At 28.3% G+C, this 22,504-nt stretch overlaps 4 protein-coding genes across 5 annotated transcripts; 1 reads left to right on the top strand and 3 right to left on the bottom strand.

The window, feature by feature from the left end:
- The first annotated feature begins 15 nt into the window (after window positions 1-15).
- Window positions 16-4,569, top strand: LOC134829360 (protein quick-to-court). 2 transcript variants are annotated; one of them, XM_063842409.1, is made up of 8 exons: window positions 16-111; window positions 252-317; window positions 801-1,147; window positions 1,408-2,331; window positions 2,397-2,537; window positions 3,916-4,005; window positions 4,080-4,163; window positions 4,227-4,569. In XM_063842409.1, the coding sequence occupies exons 3-8, from the start codon at window positions 1,073-1,075 to the stop codon at window positions 4,443-4,445; spliced, it is 1,533 nt and encodes a 510-aa protein (XP_063698479.1). In that variant the 5' UTR covers window positions 16-111; window positions 252-317; window positions 801-1,072; the 3' UTR covers window positions 4,446-4,569. The 2 variants fall into 2 exon arrangements, with proteins under 2 accessions (XP_063698479.1, XP_063698480.1); XM_063842410.1 differs by lacking the exon at window positions 16-111 and having other exon boundaries at window positions 227-317.
- Window positions 4,570-4,574: 5 nt separating this feature from the next.
- Window positions 4,575-5,869, bottom strand: LOC134829362 (uncharacterized). The gene is made up of 2 exons (XM_063842412.1): window positions 5,763-5,869; window positions 4,575-5,705 (listed from the first exon to the last, which is right to left on the bottom strand). The coding sequence occupies exons 1-2, from the start codon at window positions 5,790-5,792 to the stop codon at window positions 4,683-4,685; spliced, it is 1,053 nt and encodes a 350-aa protein (XP_063698482.1). The 5' UTR covers window positions 5,793-5,869; the 3' UTR covers window positions 4,575-4,682.
- Window positions 5,870-7,473: 1,604 nt separating this feature from the next.
- LOC134831774 (neprilysin-2-like) lies at window positions 7,474-10,430 on the bottom strand. Its single transcript, XM_063845589.1, has 4 exons — window positions 9,993-10,430; window positions 9,064-9,631; window positions 8,163-8,558; window positions 7,474-8,100 (listed from the first exon to the last, which is right to left on the bottom strand). The coding sequence occupies exons 1-4, from the start codon at window positions 10,428-10,430 to the stop codon at window positions 7,511-7,513; spliced, it is 1,992 nt and encodes a 663-aa protein (XP_063701659.1). The 3' UTR covers window positions 7,474-7,510.
- Window positions 10,431-13,574: 3,144 nt separating this feature from the next.
- LOC134829568 (protein stoned-B) lies at window positions 13,575-21,104 on the bottom strand. The gene is made up of 13 exons (XM_063842715.1): window positions 20,976-21,104; window positions 20,033-20,886; window positions 18,605-19,349; window positions 16,596-16,658; window positions 16,259-16,540; window positions 15,492-15,959; window positions 15,343-15,435; window positions 15,207-15,289; window positions 14,717-14,824; window positions 14,522-14,658; window positions 14,171-14,466; window positions 14,003-14,099; window positions 13,575-13,937 (listed from the first exon to the last, which is right to left on the bottom strand). The coding sequence occupies exons 2-13, from the start codon at window positions 20,870-20,872 to the stop codon at window positions 13,796-13,798; spliced, it is 3,354 nt and encodes a 1,117-aa protein (XP_063698785.1). The 5' UTR covers window positions 20,873-20,886; window positions 20,976-21,104; the 3' UTR covers window positions 13,575-13,795.
- Between the last annotated feature and the right edge of the window lie 1,400 nt (window positions 21,105-22,504).

Below are 22,504 nucleotides of genomic sequence, written 5' to 3'. Positions count from 1 at the left end.
TGTCCCAATTTTTTGTGTTTTTATTTAATTTTTATTGATTTTAAAGCGTTTTGAGTGAATTTTCAACAATTTTTGACGAAATTTTATTCAATTTTATTAAAATCATCTTTGGTAAGTTTTAAATTTGTTAAATTTTAGCAGATTTTTTGCGAACAAAATTCAAGCATGTTCATAAAATGCATTAAAAATTCTTTTAGAGTAAAGATTTTTTACATTTTTAGTAATTTTTATTGATTTTAAATTAATTTCAGAGTCTTCCGTGTAAATTTTTAAGGATAATTGACCCAATTTTCACTGTTTTTATCAACAAAATTTCGGTAAGTTCTTCATTTACTAAGTTTTAAGCAATTTTTGGATACAAATTGATCAATAGTGTCAAAAAATAATTTAAAAAATCCTCCTGCAGGACTAAATTTATATTTTTTTCCCATACTGAAAATAGTTTTAACTTAATATTTTTTTTTTAAATTTTGATATTTCTTTCAAAAAATTAATTTTATTTTTAAAAAATAATTTTTTAAACAATTTTTATTATGTTTGTGAAAAAAAATATATATAAATTCTCATAAAACTTTTTTCAAAAAATTTTATTTTTTAATTTTTCCTTTTTTATTATTTAAAATTATTAATTATTTAAATTTTTTAAATTAAATAAAATTTTAATTAATTTTTATTTTAAATTTATTTTTTTTAATTTGGAGAATTTGATAAAATAATTTCAAATTAAAATAAATTAATTTAACAATTTTGAAAATTTTTTTGATCAAAATTTATTCTTAAAAAAAAATCTTAAATTTTAGGTCACTTTTACTCAAAAAAATCCTTCAAAGACGATTTTTGGCACATTCCACCCGAAAAAGTGGCATTTCGCCCAAATAACGACACTTTCGAACGAAAAAAAGGATGAATGTTATGGAAAATCTGAGACATGCGCATTGGAGTTCCAGCTTATTAAATCGAAATATTGCGAAGGATAATTTATTCCGAGCCAAAATCTCACGCAAAAAGCAAGTTAAATGTTGAAAAAATAAATTTAAAGTTGCACTTAGACTAGAATTAGGAAGCTTTAACGATGGAATCGAAACTCACGAATGGCACGTGCGACGACGAGAAGGACGGTTGTTCGAATCACAGACCAAAACCGATGGTATGAAGCAATTTTTGAGTGAATTCTATAAAAAATTTAAATAATTTATCGATTGTTTTGACGAAATATCGATCAAATTTCCCACTTTGATGTTTATTTTAAATCAAATTGTGGTGAAAAGTTGGTTTGAAATCAAAAAACAAGTAAAAATTATGTAATTGAAAATTTTTGCAGTTATGTAACTTGAATAACTCCCCCTCTTACTGCCACGAGAGACACGAAAAATGACGTATTAATGCCAATTTTTTTTTTTTTTGCAGAATCTTCATCTCAACACAAATTCTCGCGGAAGCAAAGTAAATTCGCCCAAAACGCCCCAAAAAGCGACACCTCTGTTGACACCGCGCACACCTCCCGTGACGCCAGACTCGCCCAAATACGACGATGACGACGTAATTTCGCTGCGGAGTTGCTGCACGAGTGCTTCGTTGTTCAGCTGCAACAACGATCATCATTCCGTGGTACCTCGCAATGGCACGACTTACAGCGGGCGTCATCAAAAGTACGTTTATCATTGCTCGCAGTACGCTGGACAATCAGGCGCGGAGTATTTGACGCCCACGCAACGCGCCCAGAAGCAACTTCGTCGTCTGCGTGAACTTTTGTCGCAAGCCAAGCTCCAAATTGACGAAAAAGAGAGTGAAATATTGAAATTGACGCAAGAAGTCATCGAGTTACGTTCGTTCAAGGCGTCTTTGGCCTCACCTGAGGAAGGATCAAATTCGAGTGATGCAGTCACGGTGAAGGAAAATGGCGGAAATGACTTTGCGAACTCGTCAAATGATGCGTCGCCCATTACGGCGGACGTTATTAACGATTTGGGAGGGAAGCCAAATGGCGGAGGTACGCCAGATCATTACAAAATTATGATTGATAAAACTGTGATGTCCGAGATGCATAGCTCGTTTGCGGATTCGGGACTGTTTGAAGATATTCAGACGCAGGACTCGAAGGAGGAGATAATTGCGACGCGCGATCAGGCGACGGGCGTCGATAATTACATCGATGAGGATCGACAGGCGTTGATTGAGATGTACGAGCGGAAAATTGAGGATTTGATTAAAATTAATGACTGTGAGAAGCAAGATGTAGCACAAAAGTATAACGATAAAATTGAGTCGTTGTTGCAAAAGTTGGCAGAAGCGAACACGAGACTTCATACGATGTTCCCTGATTTGGAGCAGGTGAGTTTTTTTTTTAAAGATTTTTTAAAGAATTTAAAAAAAAAATTTTTTTTTGTTAATTTTAGGCAAAAGAACGTGTACATGAGTTAGAACGTGAGTTAGAGATGTTACAAGCGAAATTGGAGGAACAAGAAGATAAAGCCAATAAAATGTATTTGCATATGATGGTCAAAGATGAGGGAACGTTACAGCAGAAAAATCAAGCCGTAAGTTGACTTTCATTCATTTTTGAAATTGATTTAAAAAAAAAATTTTTTTTAAAGATTTACGAAATTTAAGTTAAAATTATTTTTTTTTATTTTGAAAGAAAAATTTTTTGAATATAATAAATATTTTTTTTCTAATAAGAACTCTATTGACAATTTAAAATATATTTTTTTGAATTCAAATAAATATAAGAATTCTGAATCAACTTTAGAATGAATATTTATTAACTTTTAGCTTTAAAACCCATCAAAAATTGGTTGAAAAGTGACTTGGGAAAATAGTACGATTTTTGCTCCTCATATGATAAAATCGTACTTTTTTTTATTTCATCAAAAATCGATCAGATATCAATGGAAATCAACTTTAGAATGAATATTTATTAACTTTTAGCTTTGAAACCCATCAAAAATTGGTTGAAAATTGACTTGAGAAAAAAAGTACGATTTCTGCTCCTCATATGATAAAATCGTACTTTTTTTTATTTCATCAAAAATCGATCAGATATCAATGAAAATCAACTTTAGAATGTACTTTGATAAAACCCATCAAAAATTTTGAATATTTATTAATTTTTAAAAGTGACTTGAAAAGACTTTAAAAAAGTACGATTTTCCTTATATGATAAAATCGTACTTTTTTTTATTTCTTCAAAAATCGATCAGATATCAATGGAAATCAACTTTAGAATTCATATTTATTCAATTTTAGCTTTGAAACCCATCAAAAATTGGTTGAAAAGTGACTTGAGAAAAAAGTACGATTTTTGCTCCTCATATGATAAAATCGTACTTTTTTTTATTTGATCAAAAATCGATCAGATATCAATGGAAATCAACTTTAGAATGAATATTTATTAACTTTTAGCTTTAAAACCCCATCAAAAATTGGTTGAAAAGTGACTTGAGAAAAAAGTACGATTTTTGCTCCTCATATGATAAAATCGTACTTTTTTTTATTTGATCAAAAATCGATCAGATATCAATGGAAATCAACTTTAGAATGAATATTTATTAACTTTTAGCTTTGAAACCCATCAAAAATTGGTTGAAAAGTGACTTGAGAAAATAGTACGATTTTTGCTCCTCATATGATAAAATCGTACTTTTTTTTATTTCATCAAAAATCGATCAGATAATTTGGTTGAAAAGTGACTTGAGTAAAAAAGTACGATTTTTGCTCCTCATATGATAAAATCGTACTTTTTTTTATTTCATCAAAAATCGATCAGATATCAATGGAAATCAACTTTAGAATGAATATTTATTAACTTTTAGCTTTAAAACCCATCAAAAATTGATTGAAAAAGTTCAATTTTTTATTATTTTTTTAATAAATATTTTTTATCAACGTTTACTAAATTTTTAATTTTTTTTACAGGCGGCAATGGTTATGAGCCGAGAAAAAGTCACAGTTTCTGACTTGGTTGATCAATTACATGTCACTCATCAGGAGTTGTCCTGTTTAAAGGTAAGCTTTTCATTTAAAAAATAAAAATAAAAAATAGATAAATAAATAAAATTTAAAAAAAAAAATATTTACAGGATGCTGATTACGCTAACGATACTCATTCTAATCTCTTGAGTGCTAAGGAAGCAATTTCCTTGTGGTTGCTCGGTGCTAAAAAGGTATTTTTTTCTCAAATTTAATCTCCAAACTTAAATATCTGATAAAAAAAAATTATTTTTTAGGAAATGTATGGTCGTCTCGCGGAAGCACAACAGCAAAAGCATCGAATGGATCCCGAAGTGAAGTTACAATTTTTGAAAAGTGCGATATTTTATTTGTTAACGTCGACTGACAAGGACAACTCGGATGTGCATTTGAACGCAATCGAGAATATTTTGGAATTTTCCGAAGCAGAAAAGGAACGCATCAATAAATTTAGAAGAAACGCTTATCAGCAGTAGATTATTTTTGGTTAATTATTTAAAAAAATATGCAAATGCGGTGTTAAATGTATTTTTAGAAAGACAACAAAAAAAAATATATTTTAGAAAATATATTCTTATGCAATGTTTCTTCGAAGTTGTTTATCACAAAAATTTTATTTTATTTTTTATTCCAACAAAAATTTACATTTTTAAGGCAGCTTTTGAAAAATTTCAATTTTTATCGTATTTTGACCTACAGATTTCATCAAAAATTCATTTTAATTCTGTTAATGACTTTAACTCGAACATTTCGATAACTCCCGATTTCTTCTTAAATACAACATTTTCATCTTCCATGAACAAAAGGAATTTCTTTAAATTCTTAAATCCAGTCGTTAAAATGTCCTTCAAAGGATCCAATAAATGGGATATGTTTTCAACAGTGAATAACTCGAAAACCTCCAATTGGGGACACAATTTGTCAATTTTTTCAATTGCTTCAATTTCGATTGCTACACCATCGTACGAATGCTTAATTGTCAAATTCCGCAACGAGGGCAGAGAATGTTGAAAATTTTCGATTTTATCAAGATCCACATCCAAGAATTCTAAATTTTTCGCAAATTTGCACTTAATGAATTCCAAGAGACTTTTTGAAGTGCAAATTGCTGGAATTGTAACTTGGAAAATTTTGAAATCAACATTTGACGATGAAATTACATCTGTTAGGCATGACGGCCATTCATCAAGTTCAAAGTTATAAACTGCGATGTCTATTGTAGCTGCTTTTGGTATCAACTTTTGCAAGGCTGGAATTTCCAAATCAAAAAAAATTTTCATTTTTTCATAATTTGCTTTAAAAAAACGTATCACAACGTCTTTGATATTTCCCAAAAATACCCGATTTGGAATTTTATGGAATTCTGGATAACTTTCATCTTTACAAACAAAGAATAAAGAATTAATGAATCGCATTTCAGGCAGCATTTGTTGAATGGTTTTGGGACTTGTGTTATCAAAATGAACAAATTCTAATCCGTTGTTGCCAAGAACTCGAGCTAATGTTCCGAAATCATCGGTTTCGTTGACATTTTTTACTTTCAATTTTTCATAAGGACTTTTTGTGGCTGAAAAAATCATCAAGGGATCCTCAACTCGGCAGTCTTTGGGTAAGTATATACAGCGATCACCACGAAAAGCAGGAATTTCCATCAAATTATCGTGCCATCGTTGACAGACTTCCTTGCATTTGAGGCGATCGTGTTTTGGGAGATTCTTGAAAATTGTCTCCATGATCTAAAAGTTTGAAAATGAAGAAAAATTTTAAACTTTTTGGAAGAATTTTATACTTACAGTGTCAAATAAGTCGTGAATGTGAGTCATTTTGAACAAAATTGGAGAGAAATGTTTAAAGACTGAATTTTTGCAGAAATGTTTGTAAACAAATATTGGAATTTTGACATTACCGCGAAATTTGCCATCGATCATTCAAAAATAAGATAAGAAAAGTTTCGTTAATGTCAGTCTGAATTTTTACGATCAACGGAAAAATTTTAAAGTTTTTAAATTTTATTCTCATGAAGATCATATTAGGATAAAAATTTCAAGAATTATTCAATTGATAATTTGAACTCATACTTTTCAAGTTGTGGAAGAAAATTTAGTAAAAATCGACCAAATTGAAGGTTGGGTCATCAATATGGCAATTTTTGATATTAAATATTTTTCAAAATTTAATTGTATGAGTTTATTGTATATCAAAAACGTAACAACTTTTGTTCTACAACTTTTTTTTAGGCTGCACTAAAACGTGAAAATTTAGGATTTGAAGTTTTTCAAAGGGAAATGCTCAAATTGAAGGTTTTTGCATTAGAAACCACTTTTGTTTTGGACTTTTTCTAAATTTTGCGTTTCCGATGTACAGGAGCCATTTAAAGATGTTAGCGATGAAAAAAAATTTAAGTCAAAATCCTCTTATTATGAGGGCTCACATACCGATTTTTCAAAATTTTTTCAACTTTTGTAGATCAAGGTTCTCCGTCTCAAAATGAAGGTTTTGATGTTAGAAACAACTTTTGTTTTGGACTTTTTCTAAATTTTGCGTTTCCGATGTACAGGAGCCATTTAAAGATGTTAGCAAAAAAAATTGATGGGAAGCAAAGGGAAATGCTTTATTAAATTTTCTTCCACAACTTGAAAAGTATGAGTTCAAATTATAAATTGAATAATTTTATGTGAAAGCTGAGAAAATTTCATGAATATATTTCATAGATCATATTGCACTTAGACCTCTCATTTCTGTCAAAAAGTACGAAAAATCATTATTTTAACACATTTGAGAAGATCCGTGACACTAAATTTCAATGAAAAAATTTTTTTGGGCTCCAAAAATATTTTTTTCTTGTTTTTTATCCATTTTTAGGATTTTTAAAATTTTGGAGCATGCTCGAGCAGACTCAAGCACGCTCGAAAAAAATTGGAGCAGAGCACGGAGTTAGCATGCTCCAAAATGAAAACTGCGAACCCTATACATGATGATAATTTTTTATCATTTTTTTAATTTTTATGAGCAAAAATGACTAAAAGTGATTTAATTTTAATTTTAATATAATTTTTTTTTTCAATTTTGGAACATTTAACACAGAATAGTTTATAGTTAAATTTTTTTTAAAAGTTTTTTCAAAAAAACATTTTTAACAAATTTTGACATTTAAAAAAATTTAAATTAGGAAATTTTTTTGTTTTTGTTAAAAATTTTTTTTCAAAATAAAGCATGCAGAATAAAGAAAAAAGTTTTGAAATAATTTTAAATTATCAAATGCTCAAAAATGTAAATAACCTTAAAATTTTTTAAAATTTTTTAATGTTTCACAAAAAACTGTTAAAATTTTGAAAAAAAAATTTTTTGGGACAAAAAGTTCGAAATAAATTTGGAGCGGAATAAATTTAAAAAAAAAAAAAAATAAAAAAAATCATAAAAAAATAATTTAAGTAACTTGAATTAAAAAATTCTTTAATTTTTATCAAAAGAAAATTATATTTCATTCCTCTTCAAAATGCTAAATCTAAATTTGAGATTTCAAAATCGCATCGCAAACATTTTACCAAACTTTACACTTATTAACAGGATTCATATTTGATCCAGCGGGACAACAAAAATCTTTCGCAAAGTCCTCATTGTTCATCAGAGGAATCAAAACACGATATTTGCCTGGCGGATGTGCTTGTTGCGTGATATGTATCTTCAGAGCTTCAGTTCGGGACTTTGAGCACCAATTTTGAGCCATGGAAATCCAATAAAGCTGTTCCGGAGTGTAATTCAAGCCAGGTAACATTTTTTCGTCGCCATTCTTTTTAACGAAATTATGATAAGCAGCGTAGGCCACTTGAATTCCCCCGTTATCTGCAATATTTTCGCCTTGAGTGATAATTCCGTTCAACGTTAAGTTGCTTTGGGCATCAAATGTCGAATTGTATTGCTTAATCATGCAACTCGCTTTTTCTTTGAATGCTTCTTTAGTTGTTGGTTTCCACCAATCATTTAAATTTCCATCAGCGTCGAATTGACTGCCTTGATCATCGAACCCATGAGTAATTTCGTGTCCAATTACAGAACCAATTGCAGCGTAATTTAAATATTTTGGACGATCAGCGGAAAAGAAATGACCTTGAAGGATTCCAGCGGGAAATTCTAAAAAAAAAATAAAAAATTAATTTTCGTTTAAAATTTAAGTCCAAATTTGAGTTTCTTACTAATATGATTATGAGCTCTGTTATAAAAAGCGTTCACTTGAGCAGCTTTTGCCCAAGTTTTCCATTCGTTCTTGATAATTGGTTCTCTGAGTTTGCCGTAAACTTCGTCAGCTATGAATTTTGTGATATCGTAACTGCTTAGCAAGTAGCTGTCTTCATTTATAGTTAAGTTTTTGTAATATTCAAGCAAAATCTCATCTTTATTAAGTTCGTCAGGATAAGCTATGAGTGTTGACATGGCTTCTAACTTTTTCATTGCTTGTTCTCGGGTATCATCATCCATCCATTTCACGCTTTCAAGTACATTTTTGAATTCTTGTTTAATTCCGTCAACCATTTCTAATGCGTTTTTCTTGGATTCTTCGTTGAAATAACGACGAACGTACATTGCACTAACTGTGAAGCAAAAAAAAAATATTTAAAAATAATTAATTTAATTAAATAATATTTTTTTTTAAATATTTTTATTTAATATTTTAAAATAAAATTTTTAAAATTTTTATTTTTAAATATAAAAATAAAAAAAAATATTTTAAAAATAAAAAAAATATTTTAAAAATATAAAAAAAATATTTTAAAAATAAAAAAATATTTTGAAAATAAAAAAAATATTTTAAAAATAAAAAAAATATTTTAAAAATAAAAAAAAATATTAAATAATATCGAAATTTAAACATTTTTGAAAACACGATGGTCAAAAAACAATTTTGTAGCAATTCTCTGAAATATTTTTTTAACATTAAGTGTTTTAATTTTAGTATATTTTTGACCAATTTTGAACAAAAATTATGAAAGTTTTTGTTTAAATTTCAAAAAAATAAATTTTTATTGGTTAATTTTGTAAAGTAATGATTTAAAAAATATTATTTAATTTTTTTTTAAATTAAAAATTAAATCTTACCTGCATTAGGTAGTTTCGATAAAGTAATATCCGAACATTCCTTCCAACGAGCCTCCTCATCTTCACGTCCCGAAATTTTTGTAAAATACTCAAGTTGTCGTTTTCGAAGTTTGGTTGTTAAATATTTGACACTTCCAGATGCCACGCGAGTCATTAAAAAGTTTGCAATTGTTCTTTTTGGAGTTTTTTCCAACAATCCTCCAAAATTGTCCACAAATTTAGTGTCAACAATATTAATTAATTCATTTTCATCTACAGGAATGTATGGCGGCAAAATTGCACTAATGTAACCAAACCAGTCCAACCAAGGATACTTTTGCTGTAAATCTTTCAACGTGATCGGATTGTATAAAAGTGTTGCATTACGACGATCTTCTCGGGCAGCGGTAATATTAGCTAACTCAATTTCAAAATCAACCATGTCAGACATGTCTTTTGAAGCGGTATCGGAATCAGCACCAAGAAGTATTGCCAAGTCACGCATATATTCGAAATATGCCATAACACGTGGATCATCGCGTCCTTTTATTAAAAATTCACGATTTACGGAGAAGCCTGGTTGATCAAACTAAAATTTAAAAAAAATAATTAATTTTAAAATATTAATGAATTTTAAAAAATAATTTTAATTAATTTAAAAATTTAATTAATTAATTAATTTTAATAAATTATAATTAATTAAATTAAATTATAATTAAATTGACTTAATTAATAAAATTAATTAATTAATTAATTAAATTAAATTAATTTAAAATTAATTTTTAAATTTAAAAAATTTTTCATTTTAATTTAAATATTTTTTTTTAATTTTTAAATTAATTTTAAAATTAATTAGGTACCTACAATTAAAATTTTTTTAAAAATAATTAAATTTTAATTTAAAAATAATTTAAAAATTTGATGTTTAATTGTATAAATTAATTTTTTACCTCAATTTGTCGTTTTGATGAATCAACGATGCTGCTACTGACAGAAAAATCAATCAAATAATCGACACTTATGCCCATTTGTCGGAATTTTTTGACAGTATCTACCCAAGAAAATTTCGTCTCGTCCCATGTTTGACCTTCAATCGCTGGAGAGCCTCCAAATATTTTCAAAAGTTTCAAAATTGGTTCCTCTCCTTGTTGAGCAATGTGTGTTTTGTTCATACAAATCTTGTAAAGTGATTTTGCCTGCTTAAACGGAAAAATTTCTGTATCTGAAATTTTTTCTTCTAAAATTGTTCTTAAGTTTCGTTTCAGTTTGTCACGCATATCTTGGAACGTATTTACGGCGGTCTTTTCGTCGGGAATATTTGTATTTTTAACATAATTTCCACAAGCGAATTCGTAAAAATCATCACACGGATTTGCTTCGAGATTCATTTTTTTCAACATGTGTGAGGCTGAATGAACACAACCTGGAGCCAAGCATAAGTTTTTTGTGTCGACCATTGTGGTAATTTTTCTGTCGTAACCTTTTCTTTCCTCAGGTATGGCTGAAGATTCGACAAGAGCGCATACTATGAGGATCAGACCCAGGTGAGAGATCCATTTGTTTTTCCTGTTTAAAAAAATAATATTTTATTTATTAATTTTAATTTTTACTTAAGTTTAAAGAATACAAAATTTTATAAATTTATTTTTTTTTTAATTTAATAATAATAATATATTTTATTTAATAATTAATTAATGATTTAATAATAAAAAAAATATAAAAAAAATTAAAAAATAATAATTTATTTTTTCAAATAATTTCATTTATATTTTTCGATATCAAAATGTTTTTTTTATTTTATTTTTTTACCAGATTTTTTTTTTGAACAAGTTTATGCATTTTTTAATTAACATTAATATAAAGTCAATTAAAATGTCAAATAAATTGAAAAAAAAAAAACTTTATTTTCAAGAATTTATTCTTTATATTTTTTCTGAGATCTGATAATTCCAAAAAGAAAAAATAAAAAAAAAATTTGCATCAAATTCGTATTTTTTCAAGATATTTGTTACATTTTATTAACACTTATTTTTTTCTCGTCTCTTCTTATTTTTTTTAAGAATAATAAAAACTTGATAGTAACAGAAATTTCGTACTGCGTAGAATTTTTATTAACAGCAGTAAGAAAACTTTTGAATAAAATGACAAAATTTTAGTAAAACTTTTTTTTCTTTAAAATTATTTAATTAAAATGTTTTTTTTTTCACTTTTAATTTTTTTTAATCTACTTACCAAATTTTTTGATCCATGCTGACTCTTACTTTAACATTTAAAACTGAAATAAAAATGAAAAAAAAAATATATTTTCATTTAATTAATTTGTCACTCATTAAACAAAATCGATTATAACAGATTTTAAATCAATTTTTGCGACCAATACTTACTCAAATAAAATAAAATACCGAAAACAGCCTTCAAAATAATTCTTTGTGCTTGACGAAACAACAAAATAAAAACTTGTTATTCTTAAGACGAAACGACGACAACTAAACATTTTCTTATCCTATAACTTCTTTATATACAACTTTTACCGCATTTCGAAGAAAAAATGCGGTTTTATGCATGGTTTGATGGTCGTTTGTTACTTTGACAAAATTATCACGTGGTTTATATAATTTTTTTTTTTTTGAACAAGAATAAAAAAAAATAAAGTAAAATACGATAATATAGTTCTTCTCATGACAACTTTCTATAATTTTTATCTCATCAGATGTTTTGTAATGACCATAATTTATTTTGTTGCTCATTTTGTCATTTCTTTATTAATACATGGAGACCGCTTTTGCATAAAATGTAAAAAAAAATATTTTTTACTTATCGTAAAATCGATATTTTGATTATTATTCGCCTTTAAAATACATCTGAGCTCCAATTCTCATCAAGAAAAAAATTCAACTGTGAAAGTCGATCAGAAAAGTTGAACGTCAATGTCGCCATTTTTACGTTTTGAAATTTTTACTATCAAAACAAAAACCGGTACCGGTATTTTTGTCTACATTTTCTTTATTTATCTACGATGATTACGTGTTAAATTATACAGCAAATTTCCTGTTGACAGATCAGATTAGAGTCTATTGAACTTTTTTGTGTTGCAATAGTTTAAAGACAATGTGCAATTGTTTTTTTTTTAATTTTTATCGAAGGTGCTGTCTATAACCTACCTTTTAAAATGATTTTTTAAGTATTTAAACAATTAAACTTTTTGAATGTTAAAAAAACGTAAGGTTTGATTACATAATTTTTCTTTATGTAACATATGCCCAATGTCGAAATATGTCGAAGAAGATAATAAATTTTAAGTAAAGTAATTTTTTTTTAATTTAATAAATATTAAAAACCCGAAATTTTAAAGTGCATCTCCCCTAGCAGGTGCTGAATAATAAAAAAGCAAGTTAAACCTGCTTCTGGATGTTTTTGTATGCGTGATCTGTAAATTAGGTTGATAAAAAAAAACAAACAAATTAATGAATTTTTTACCAAAGTTCTTTTGAAAAGAATAAAAACTTTTGTTAATAAAATAAGTCCGAAATTTTCATACATTTTCAAATTTTTAAAGAATTTTGTAATTAAAATTAAAGAATTTATTTAAATTAATTTTATTTTTAAATTATTTAAAATAATTTTAATTTCTAAATTAATAAAAATTAATTAATTTAATTTAATTTTGATAAAATTTATAACAATTATTTAAATTTAATTTTTTTAAAATTTTATTAATAAAAAAAATTAAATTAAGAAAAAAATAAAATCTATATTAAATATATAAATTTAAATTTTTACATAATTTTTATTTGCAGAATATTTTTTTTATGCAGAAAAAATATTTTAAAAATACCTCTTCATATAAAATAAATTTAAAATTAATTAATTTAATTAAAATTAAATTACATAAATATAAATTTCATAATTTTAAAAACACAAAATTAATTTTATATGAAGAAATTTTTTTAAAATTATTTTTCTGCATATAAAAAAGTATTCTGCAAATAAAAAATTATGTAAAAATTTAAATTTAAATATTTGTTATAGATTTTATTATTTTTATTTTTTTAATTTAGGCCGCAAAATCAAAAAAATTTCATAAAAATAACCGTCAAAAATTTTTGAAAAATTTTTATAGAAAAAAATTCATGTAAAATTTCGATTTTCAACACCAAAAAATTTAAAAATTAACAATATTTTAAAAAATATTTGAAAATTACTTGAAAAAGTAGGGAAAATGACCAAAAAATGGTCAATTTTGATGAAATTTTTAACATTTTTTTTTTATTTTGCCACATTGGATTTTCGGCTTTTGAAATGGGACAGGGGACAAAAACATAGAAAAAAATTTGAAGCGGCCTTAATTTTTTTTAATTAATAAAATTAATTTAAACTTAAATAATTAATTAAATTTAAAAAAAATTATTTAATTTTAACTTAATTAAATTTAAGAAGTTCAAAATAAATTTGAAAAGGCGCCCAAAAAAATAAAATTAATTAAAAAAAAATTTAAACAAACAACTCCAACTTGATTGATATATATTGGGTTCTTTTATTGCATATGGTTCCAAGCAATTAATCTATAATACTTCCATTTATTTTATGCATTATTTGTATATTTTTAATTTATTTTAAATATTTATACGTATATGTATAGATTAAACTTTTTTTTTTTGAGAATACATGTTTTGAAACAGGGGATTATCATTAATATTATTCTTTAACACTTCTCTAGATATTTTTTTTTTGCATTCATATGTATAACGAGTCCTTAATTCGAGTCCGAATCGGAGTCAGAGGGAGCAGCTGACGGTGTCTTAAGCTCGGGTTCTTCTTGAACGGGCGCCGGTTTCGCGATTGTAGCTGCCAAATATGGATTTAACGAGTCGCCCGAAGTTTTTTCGATGCCAACTCTGTGAGAAAAAAATATTAAAATTAAATTTTTGCCAAATTATGATGAATTTATGAATAAATTTACCGATATTCGTGTCGTGCCAAATGTCTGACGTATTTTTCTGGTGGCTCATCTGAATCGGAGTCTTGTACACTGACAGAACGGACTGTGGTGTGACTTACTGCAAAAGAGAAAAATAACAAAAAAATTTGAATTTTTATGATTTTTTGTCAAAAAAAAAGTAATTTTTACCTTGACATGCTGGCATCGTGAACTCAACATACGCAAATTCGGCGAGATCTGGCGGTACTTGATCGTAACCCGTCAAGGCAAGTCGACAAACGAGTTGATGTGTCGTGTATGCGCCTTGCCCGTCTTTCGGCAATCTCGGGCATCGCCAAACGAGAGCTTTGTGATGATGTTCGTACTTCGCTTGACCCGATGTGACTTCAATTAGACTTTCTTGGAGTGTTTCCATTGTTCCCAAAATACGTTCGATACCCTTTACTTTGCCGGTTCTTCGATGTGCGGACTTTACGGAGCCATATCTGAGGAAAAATTTGATTGAAAAACGATTCAAAGGGATTTTTATTGATTTTTTACCTGAAATGCTTCTCAACGCGGAACAAATAAATCCAACATTCGGGAATGGGGAAACGAATCGCAACATCTTCGCATGGAATTTGACCGAGAGAACGAGATGCGTAGCCAGGTACCAACACATCAGCTCGTAATTCAACCTAAAATGGGAGTTTTTGATAGAAAATTATGGAAAAATTGATGAAAAATGGGAATTACCTTCTTTCCCATGACAACCCACTGTGCCTTAAGTTGCAATGGAAGCTCACGGTTCTTAGGAGGGCGAACACGGAATCGCATTAACTCGATATAACAAGCATCTGGAGGCTAAAAAAGAGATTTTTTGGTAAAAATTATTAAATTTTACTTCAAAAATTTAGTTTTTTAAAGAATTTTTTTTAATTTTGAGACAAAAAATTTATTCATTATTGAAAAAATTGAAATTTTTTGTCAAAAAATTCACGAAAATTCATTTGAAAAATTGGAATTTTAATCCAAAATTTAAATTTAAAGTCAAGAATTGAAAACATTTTTTAAAGAAATTAAATTTTTTGTCGAAAATTTGTCAATAATTGCAAATTTACTTAAAAAAAATTAATTTTTGTTCGAGAAATTTCTTTTCTTTGGTCAAAATTTTGAATTTTCATTCAACAATTTGGAAATTTAAGTCAAAGCATTTAATTTCAAGTCAAAAAATGTAGAAACTTACCTTAAATCTAATAGTTCTGGTCTTTTCATATTCATCCAGCTGAACACAATTATGAAATTCGACGTTTTCAAGGCGAATCCATTCTAAAAATCATTAAATATTAGTAAAACTCATTAAATTTTTACATAAAATTTACCTTCTGTAGCGACAGGAATAATATCGTGACGCCCAACAACTTCTCTGCCTTGTCGCCAAACCTCATTAACACCCAGCTCAATAGTTGGCATGCCTAAAAAAATTAAAAATCTCATTTTTTGTTAAAAATTTCAAATTTTTTAAACCAACCTGTCAAAAAACTAAGGAAGAAAAGTCGCACACGTGCAATTTGGCGCGAAACGTGCCCATCGGCATCCGCTTCAGCGTAAATTTCATCGACGGCTGTGACTTGCACCTCTTCCATCTTGTACGTAAGTGCTCGATCTCGCCCGAATGGCATCCGGAACAACGCCTCCTCGATGCACATTGAAAACTGCTTCATGTCTTCGTAGTTCATGCTGCCCACTTTTAGCAGTTGTGATGCTTGCGGTGCATGTTCCACGGGCAAACCCAACTTTTTCAAGTCACTTCCGAATTCTTTGACGCCCTCGTAGTCCCCTTGAATGGCATACGCCGCAAAACGACTTAATTTGTTCGTGATTCGTTCCGCTTTTGTTACTTGACCCGGTCGAACGCCAGGACGCTCTTTGTAAAAGACGTATTGCAACTTTATCGTAAATATTTTGCCATATTGATCGTATTGCTGAGCTCCAATTTCTGAAAAAAAGAAAAAAAATTATAAAAAAAAATTCAAAAATTTTTTTTATTTTTTTTTTGAAAGAAATTATTTTGAAAAAATAAATTTATTAAACAGAGTTAAATTTAAAAAATAATTAATAATTTTAATTTAACAAATAAAATAAATAATTAAGTTAAAATAATTAATTAAAAAAAATAAAAAATAATTAATTAATTATTTTTTAAAAAAATTAATTATTTTTAAATTTAATTTAATAAATTATTTTAATTTAATTTAATCAAAAAAAAATTTTTTTTTTTAATTTTGAAAATCTCACCTGATACAGAATAAGTTGGTTGTAACGGAATTTCTTGAAACGGGTCTTTTTCAGTTGATTGATTAAACAACTGCACGACGGGCGTTTCGTTCTGATAAATGAGACGCACCCAAATTTTCTTCCAGAATCGTTGACCCGTGATTTTCTTCTGTTTCGGTGAACGAAGTTGCATTTCCCAACCGTTGCCGGCATAATGAATGCGTGGAAAGTCCTCCAGCGGTTGTGAAACATCTTCGTCGAACAATGGCGTTGGCGGAGTTTCTTGAGATGCTGTTCGTTCAACTATGGGAAAATTTGTTTTAGAAGAAAATTTTAATTTTTGAGATGAAAATTTTACATTTAGATGGAGGAGCTTCTTGCATGTGACTTTCAAAGGGATTCACAATCGCCGGTTGTTCATCTGAAATGAAAAAAAATCGTAAGTAAAGCTGAATATATTGTTTTTAAAACTTTTTTTATTAAAAATATAGGAGAAAAAAATAAAAGAAAAATTATTGAAAAAAAAATTAATAAAAAATATTATGAAATTTTATTATTATTTTCGAGCAAGATTTGAAAAAATGGCTTTGACACAGTTTTTGACATAGTTTTTTTTGCTCTTGATTTAGTTTTCAAAACAAAACTATGTCAAAGGAAAAAAATTTTTTCAGTTTCAATTTTTTGGCCGTTTTGAGTTACAAAATGATTAAAAATGATAAATTTGAGCCCTCTGACAAATTTTCATCCATTTGGAGCAAGATTTGACAAAAATCGCTTTGACACAGTTTTTGACATAGTTTTTTTTGCTCTTGATTTAGTTTTCAAAACAAAACTATGTCAAAGGAAAAAAATTTTTTCAGTTTCAATTTTTTGGCAGTTTTGAGTTACAAAATGATTAAAAATGATAAATTAGAGCCCTCTGACAAATTTTTATCCATTTGGAGCAAGATTTGACAAAAATCGCTTTGACACAGTTTTTGACATAGTTTTTTTTGCTCTTGATTTAGTTTTCAAAACAAAACTATGTCAAAGGAAAAAAATTTTTTCAGTTTCAATTTTTTGGCAGTTTTGAGTTACAAAATGATTAAAAATGATAAATTAGAGCCCTCTGACAAATTTTTATCCATTTGGAGCAAGATTTGACAAAAATCGCTTTGACACAGTTTTTGACATAGTTTTTTTTGCTCTTGATTTAGTTTTCAAAACAAAACTATGTCAAAGGAAAAAAATTTTTTCAGTTTCAATTTTTTGGCAGTTTTGAGTTACAAAATGATTAAAAATGATAAATTAGAGCCACTTTGACAAATTTTTATCCATTTGGAGCAAGATTTGACAAAAATCGCTTTGACACAGTTTTTGACATAGTTTTTTTGCTCTTGATTTAGTTTTCAAAACAAAACTATGTCAAAGGAAAAAAATTTTTTCAGTTTCAATTTTTTGGCAGTTTTGAGTTACAAAATGATTAAAAATGATAAATTAGAGCCCTCTGACAAATTTTTATCCATTTGGAGCAAGATTTGACAAAAATCGCTTTGACACAGTTTTTGACATAGTTTTTTTTGCTCTTGATTTAGTTTTCAAAACAAAACTATGTCAAAGGAAAAAAATTTTTTCAGTTTCAATTTTTTGGCAGTTTTGAGTTACAAAATGATTAAAAATGATAAATTAGAGCCCTCTGACAAATTTTTATCCATTTGGAGCAAGATTTGACAAAAATCGCTTTGACACAGTTTTTGACATAGTTTTTTTTGCTCTTGATTTAGTTTTCAAAACAAAACTATGTCAAAGGAAAAAAATTTTTTCAGTTTCAATTTTTTGGCAGTTTTGAGTTACAAAATAATTAAAAATGATAAATTAGAGCCCTCTGACAAATTTTTATCCATTTGGAGCAAGATTTGACAAAAATCGCTTTGACACAGTTTTTGACATAGTTTTTTTTGCTCTTGATTTAGTTTTCAAAACAAAACTATGTCAAAGGAAAAAAATTTTTTCAGTTTCAATTTTTTGGCAGTTTTGAGTTACAAAATAATTAAAAATGATAAATTAGAGCCCTCTGACAAATTTTTATCCATTTGGAGCAAGATTTGACAAAAATCGCTTTGACACAGTTTTTTTGCTCTTGATTTAGTTTTCAACACAAAACTATGTCAAAGGAAAAAAAATTTTTCAGTTTTAATTTTTTTGCAGTTTTGAGTTTTAAAATGATTAAAAATGATAAATTAGAGCCCTCTGACAGATTTTTATCCACTTGGAGCAAAATTTGACAAAAATGACTTTGACACAGTTTTGAAAAAAAAAACTAATTTTATATAAAAACTATTTTTGGTTAAAAATTAAAAAAAATCAAATTTTAATAAATTTTCTTACCCGCTTCCTCTTGATAATAATGTACAGGTTTCGGCGGAGGAGCCAACGAAACATTGCCGGTCCATTGCGTTGCTGCGCCTTGTGGTCTAATCACGACACTCATCTGTTTCGTTTCCTCATCCGAATCAAAGTCCGGCTTACTGATCATATCTGGCGTAATTTCCATCGCCGAAAAGTTATCATCCGCATCGAAGCCAAACCCTCCTGCATTTGCGAAATTTCCCGCACTACTTCCCCATGCATCCTCATTAATCGTATAATTATTTTGAAAATCATTTTCCGCATTCGTCAGGGAATTCCTCTTGCTCTTACTTTCCTCGAATTTCGCGGCGAACAAATCAAACTTATCCGGTTCCGTGGATGCTGCGGGAACGAATGCCGGCTCAGGAACAACTCGTGTGGGAGGTTTAGGCGGAGCTTGGGGTCTTGGAGGCGGTGCGTTATACGTTTGTTCGACGACGGGCGTCGGTGTCGGCTCTGGATCACTTGCTGTTTCCATCATGAAAGGATTAACTGCCGAACTAACGGATGAGGCATCGTCATTTATTGAGATGTTCGAGTGACTGTAGGCGATTTGAGATTCGGAAACGTCGCCAGATGACACGGCGGTTTCAGATGGGGGAGTTACGCAAATGTCGTATGAGTTGGGCATGCCAAAGTCAACATCTTCGACGTCGATTTGGATGTCTTGCATTACGTGACCGTGAGGGGTAGCTACAACGGGAACGACAGGTTCTTCCGTAACCTATGGGATTAAAAAGGTTTGAGGTTAAGATATCACATTAATCCCTCAGGACTTAAAATAAATCCTTTAAGGAATCCCTTTCGATCCCTTTTCGAATCGATCATCTTCAAATCATTGATCAAGAAGTAAATTTGATCCTTTTTTGAGGTTAGTTTATCTTTTTCTTTTCTTAACTGATCTCTTTTGAAGATCTAACCTCAAAAAGTGATCAAATTACCTTTTAGACTTTGTTGGTTAATTTAACCCCTTAAAAAGGTAATCTAATAATTTTTTGAAGGTAGATCTTCATAAAAAGATCAACTTAACCTCAAAAAAGGATCGAATGAAATTGTTGATCAATAATTTGAAGATGATCGATTCGAAAAGAGGTCAAATTGATCTCTTTAAAGGATTTATTTCAACTTTTTTTTACAAATTGATCGATCTGAGTCCTTTAAAGGTCAATTTGACCCTTTTGGAACTGAAAATCTTCAGAATTAAAAGTTAAATTTGATCACTTTTTGAGGTTAGTTTGACTTCTCATAACCTCAAATTAACTTTTTTATCAATAATTTGAAGATGATCAATTCCAAAGGGGGTCAAATTGACCTCTAAATATTTAAAAGGTCAGATTGATCTCTTAAAAGAGGTTATTTCAACTCCTAAGAGATCAATCTGACATCTTTTAAAGAAAAATCTCATACCTTTTCAATCGGTAGGTCTACGGGTTGTTTTTCTTCCGTAATTTGGAGTAATTCATCAGGATTTGTTGCAGGTGCTATTGTTTCTACATTATTTTCAACTATTTCTGTAGAAGCAGGTGGCTCAAAAGCAATATTGTCATCACACAAAAAGTCTACAGGTTTCTTTTCGGCTGGCGGATTGAACAAATTCAAAATATCCTCCTTCGTTTTCGTCACTGGCGCCGCATTCACTGTGCTATTGTCCGTTTCCATGAGATCCATCATGTCTTGTTGTTGTTGCTGCTGCTGCTGTGGCTCTGGATCTGTCGGCAACTCCGAAACGCCCAAAAGATCGTCAAATTGGTTGTCGGGCGTCGGACTTGGCGTATGCAAATCCCGCATACTAACGGGTGACGGAGTTCTCGTTGCCGGAATTTGTCCCAACAATTTATTGCTTGTCATGTCGAGTTGCGTTGACAGCGTCGAAATGAGATCTTGCATTTCTCGCGGAGGCGCCGGACGTTCGGGCGGAGATTTCTTTGAGCTTTCCACGTCGTTCGTGACGGCGACGGAATTTTGCATTTGATTCTCCTTGTCGCCCCCGAAATCCAGCAACTCATTTGACGTATCGAAAGCTGCCTGTTGTTGTTGTTGGTAGCTCATCATGTCGGGAGCTGCTTGTTCGATATATTGTTGTTGTTGCGCCATGCCTCCATCGGGTTCCGCGAAACTCGCAAAGGGATTGCTGTCACTGAGAAACGGATTATCCGGAACCTCATCTGCAGGATCAGCATCGAAAAAGGGATTTGACGAGACAGGTTCAACGACATCGTCGTCGGTGAACAAGAAGGGATTTGCCATTATTTAAAATTTATCTGAAAAAAAAAAATTTTTTTTAACTCTCACGGAAAATTCCAAAACTTGAAGAGAGGGAAAAAAAATGTAAAATTTCACTCGTGATTACCTTTAAATCTAACAACAAGAACAAGTAGTGCAAGGATTATATTCGATTAAAGCTAATTTAACTAGATTTTACTTAAATCAAACGTTCGTCAACATTTAAATCCTTTGATAACAAGAAAACATTTATTTTGCAACTTGAATAATTTTACACTATCGATTTCCCCAAAAACGTCATCGCTGTTTCGCGCTTTGCTGCGCAAGCTCAGAATTTTTCGTAATCAACGTAGTAGGATAATATTTCCGTTAACAACTTGACGATTTTTTTTTGTATTTTTCTTATCGGCATAAAAATCTCAAAAATGTGCAAAATTGTTATTTTTAATGATTTTTTATGAAAATCAATAAAACTAATAATTTTTGATTAGAAAATGACATTTTAAGCAAAGGCTATGATTTTTATTCGAAAAGTGAGTCATTCAAAAGTCAAATGTCAGTTTGTTAATGAATGAATGGGAGACATGTGGGAGTCATGTTGCGTATGAGAAAATGTTAAATGAAATGTAAAATTGATTGAAATTATTTTTTTTTTAGATTTTTGTGTTGAAAATTTGAAAATTAGGTAATATTGAATATTTTTAAGATGAAAATTTAAATTTTTCTGGGGTTTTAACAGATATTCAATTAATTTTTTTTTTCAGAAATTAATTAAAAACCGTTAAAATATTTAATTTTGTAAATTTTTCGTCTTCATATTATAGAAATTGTTAACTAAAATGAAAGAAAGTAAATGAAAAAAAAAATTAAAATTTGAAAATTAATCAAAATTTTGTCCCCTGAAAAAATCCAATGGGGAAAAATAAAAATAAATAAAATTTAAAATTGATTTTTGAATTTTTTGGTTCTGTTTGATTTTGAAAAACGAAAAAACAAAAATTAAAATTTTAAAAATATTTAAAATGCTCTAAAATATATTAAAATTGAAAAAATTTTTTTTGACCGAATTTTTTATTTTTAAATTAAATTTTTAAAATGCAATTTATTAAAAAATTGACTTAAAAACTTAAAATAAAAAAGTAGTAAAAAATATTAAATATTTTTTTTTTTTTTTGAAAAAATAAAATAAAATTAATAAAATTTAATTAAATTAAAAAATTTTTAAATTTTTAATTTAATTAAAATTTTATAATTTAAATAATAAATTAATATTTATTTATTTAATAATTCAATTAATTTTTTTTAACCAAAAAAATTACTTTATAAAATGACATTTTTTTTATCTCGTCGATTGAAAGCACTTGAAAAGAAAAAATAAAAAAAAATCGATGAAATTATTCCTAAAAATTGAAAAATGTTAAAAATAATTTTGAAAAAATGAACTTGTTAAGAAATTTTTTATTTTAACCTTTGTTTTTAACTTTCCTTGAAAAAAAAAATAAAAAATTGTAGAATTTTAATTTTTTGTAAATTAAAAAACATTTTAAAAAATTTAAAAAATTAAGAAACTTTAAAAAAATTATCACAAAATGTTTTAAAACACAAAAAAGGACAAATTTCGAGTCAAAATGAAACAAAAAAAAAATTTTTTTTCGT

The sequence above is a fragment of the Culicoides brevitarsis genome, chromosome 2 (genome assembly GCF_036172545.1).
Source record: "Culicoides brevitarsis isolate CSIRO-B50_1 chromosome 2, AGI_CSIRO_Cbre_v1, whole genome shotgun sequence".
NCBI classification, from domain to species: domain Eukaryota; kingdom Metazoa; phylum Arthropoda; class Insecta; order Diptera; family Ceratopogonidae; genus Culicoides; species Culicoides brevitarsis.
Note: the sequence above shows the minus strand (reverse complement) of the source record. Positions and strands in the feature narration are given on the sequence as shown.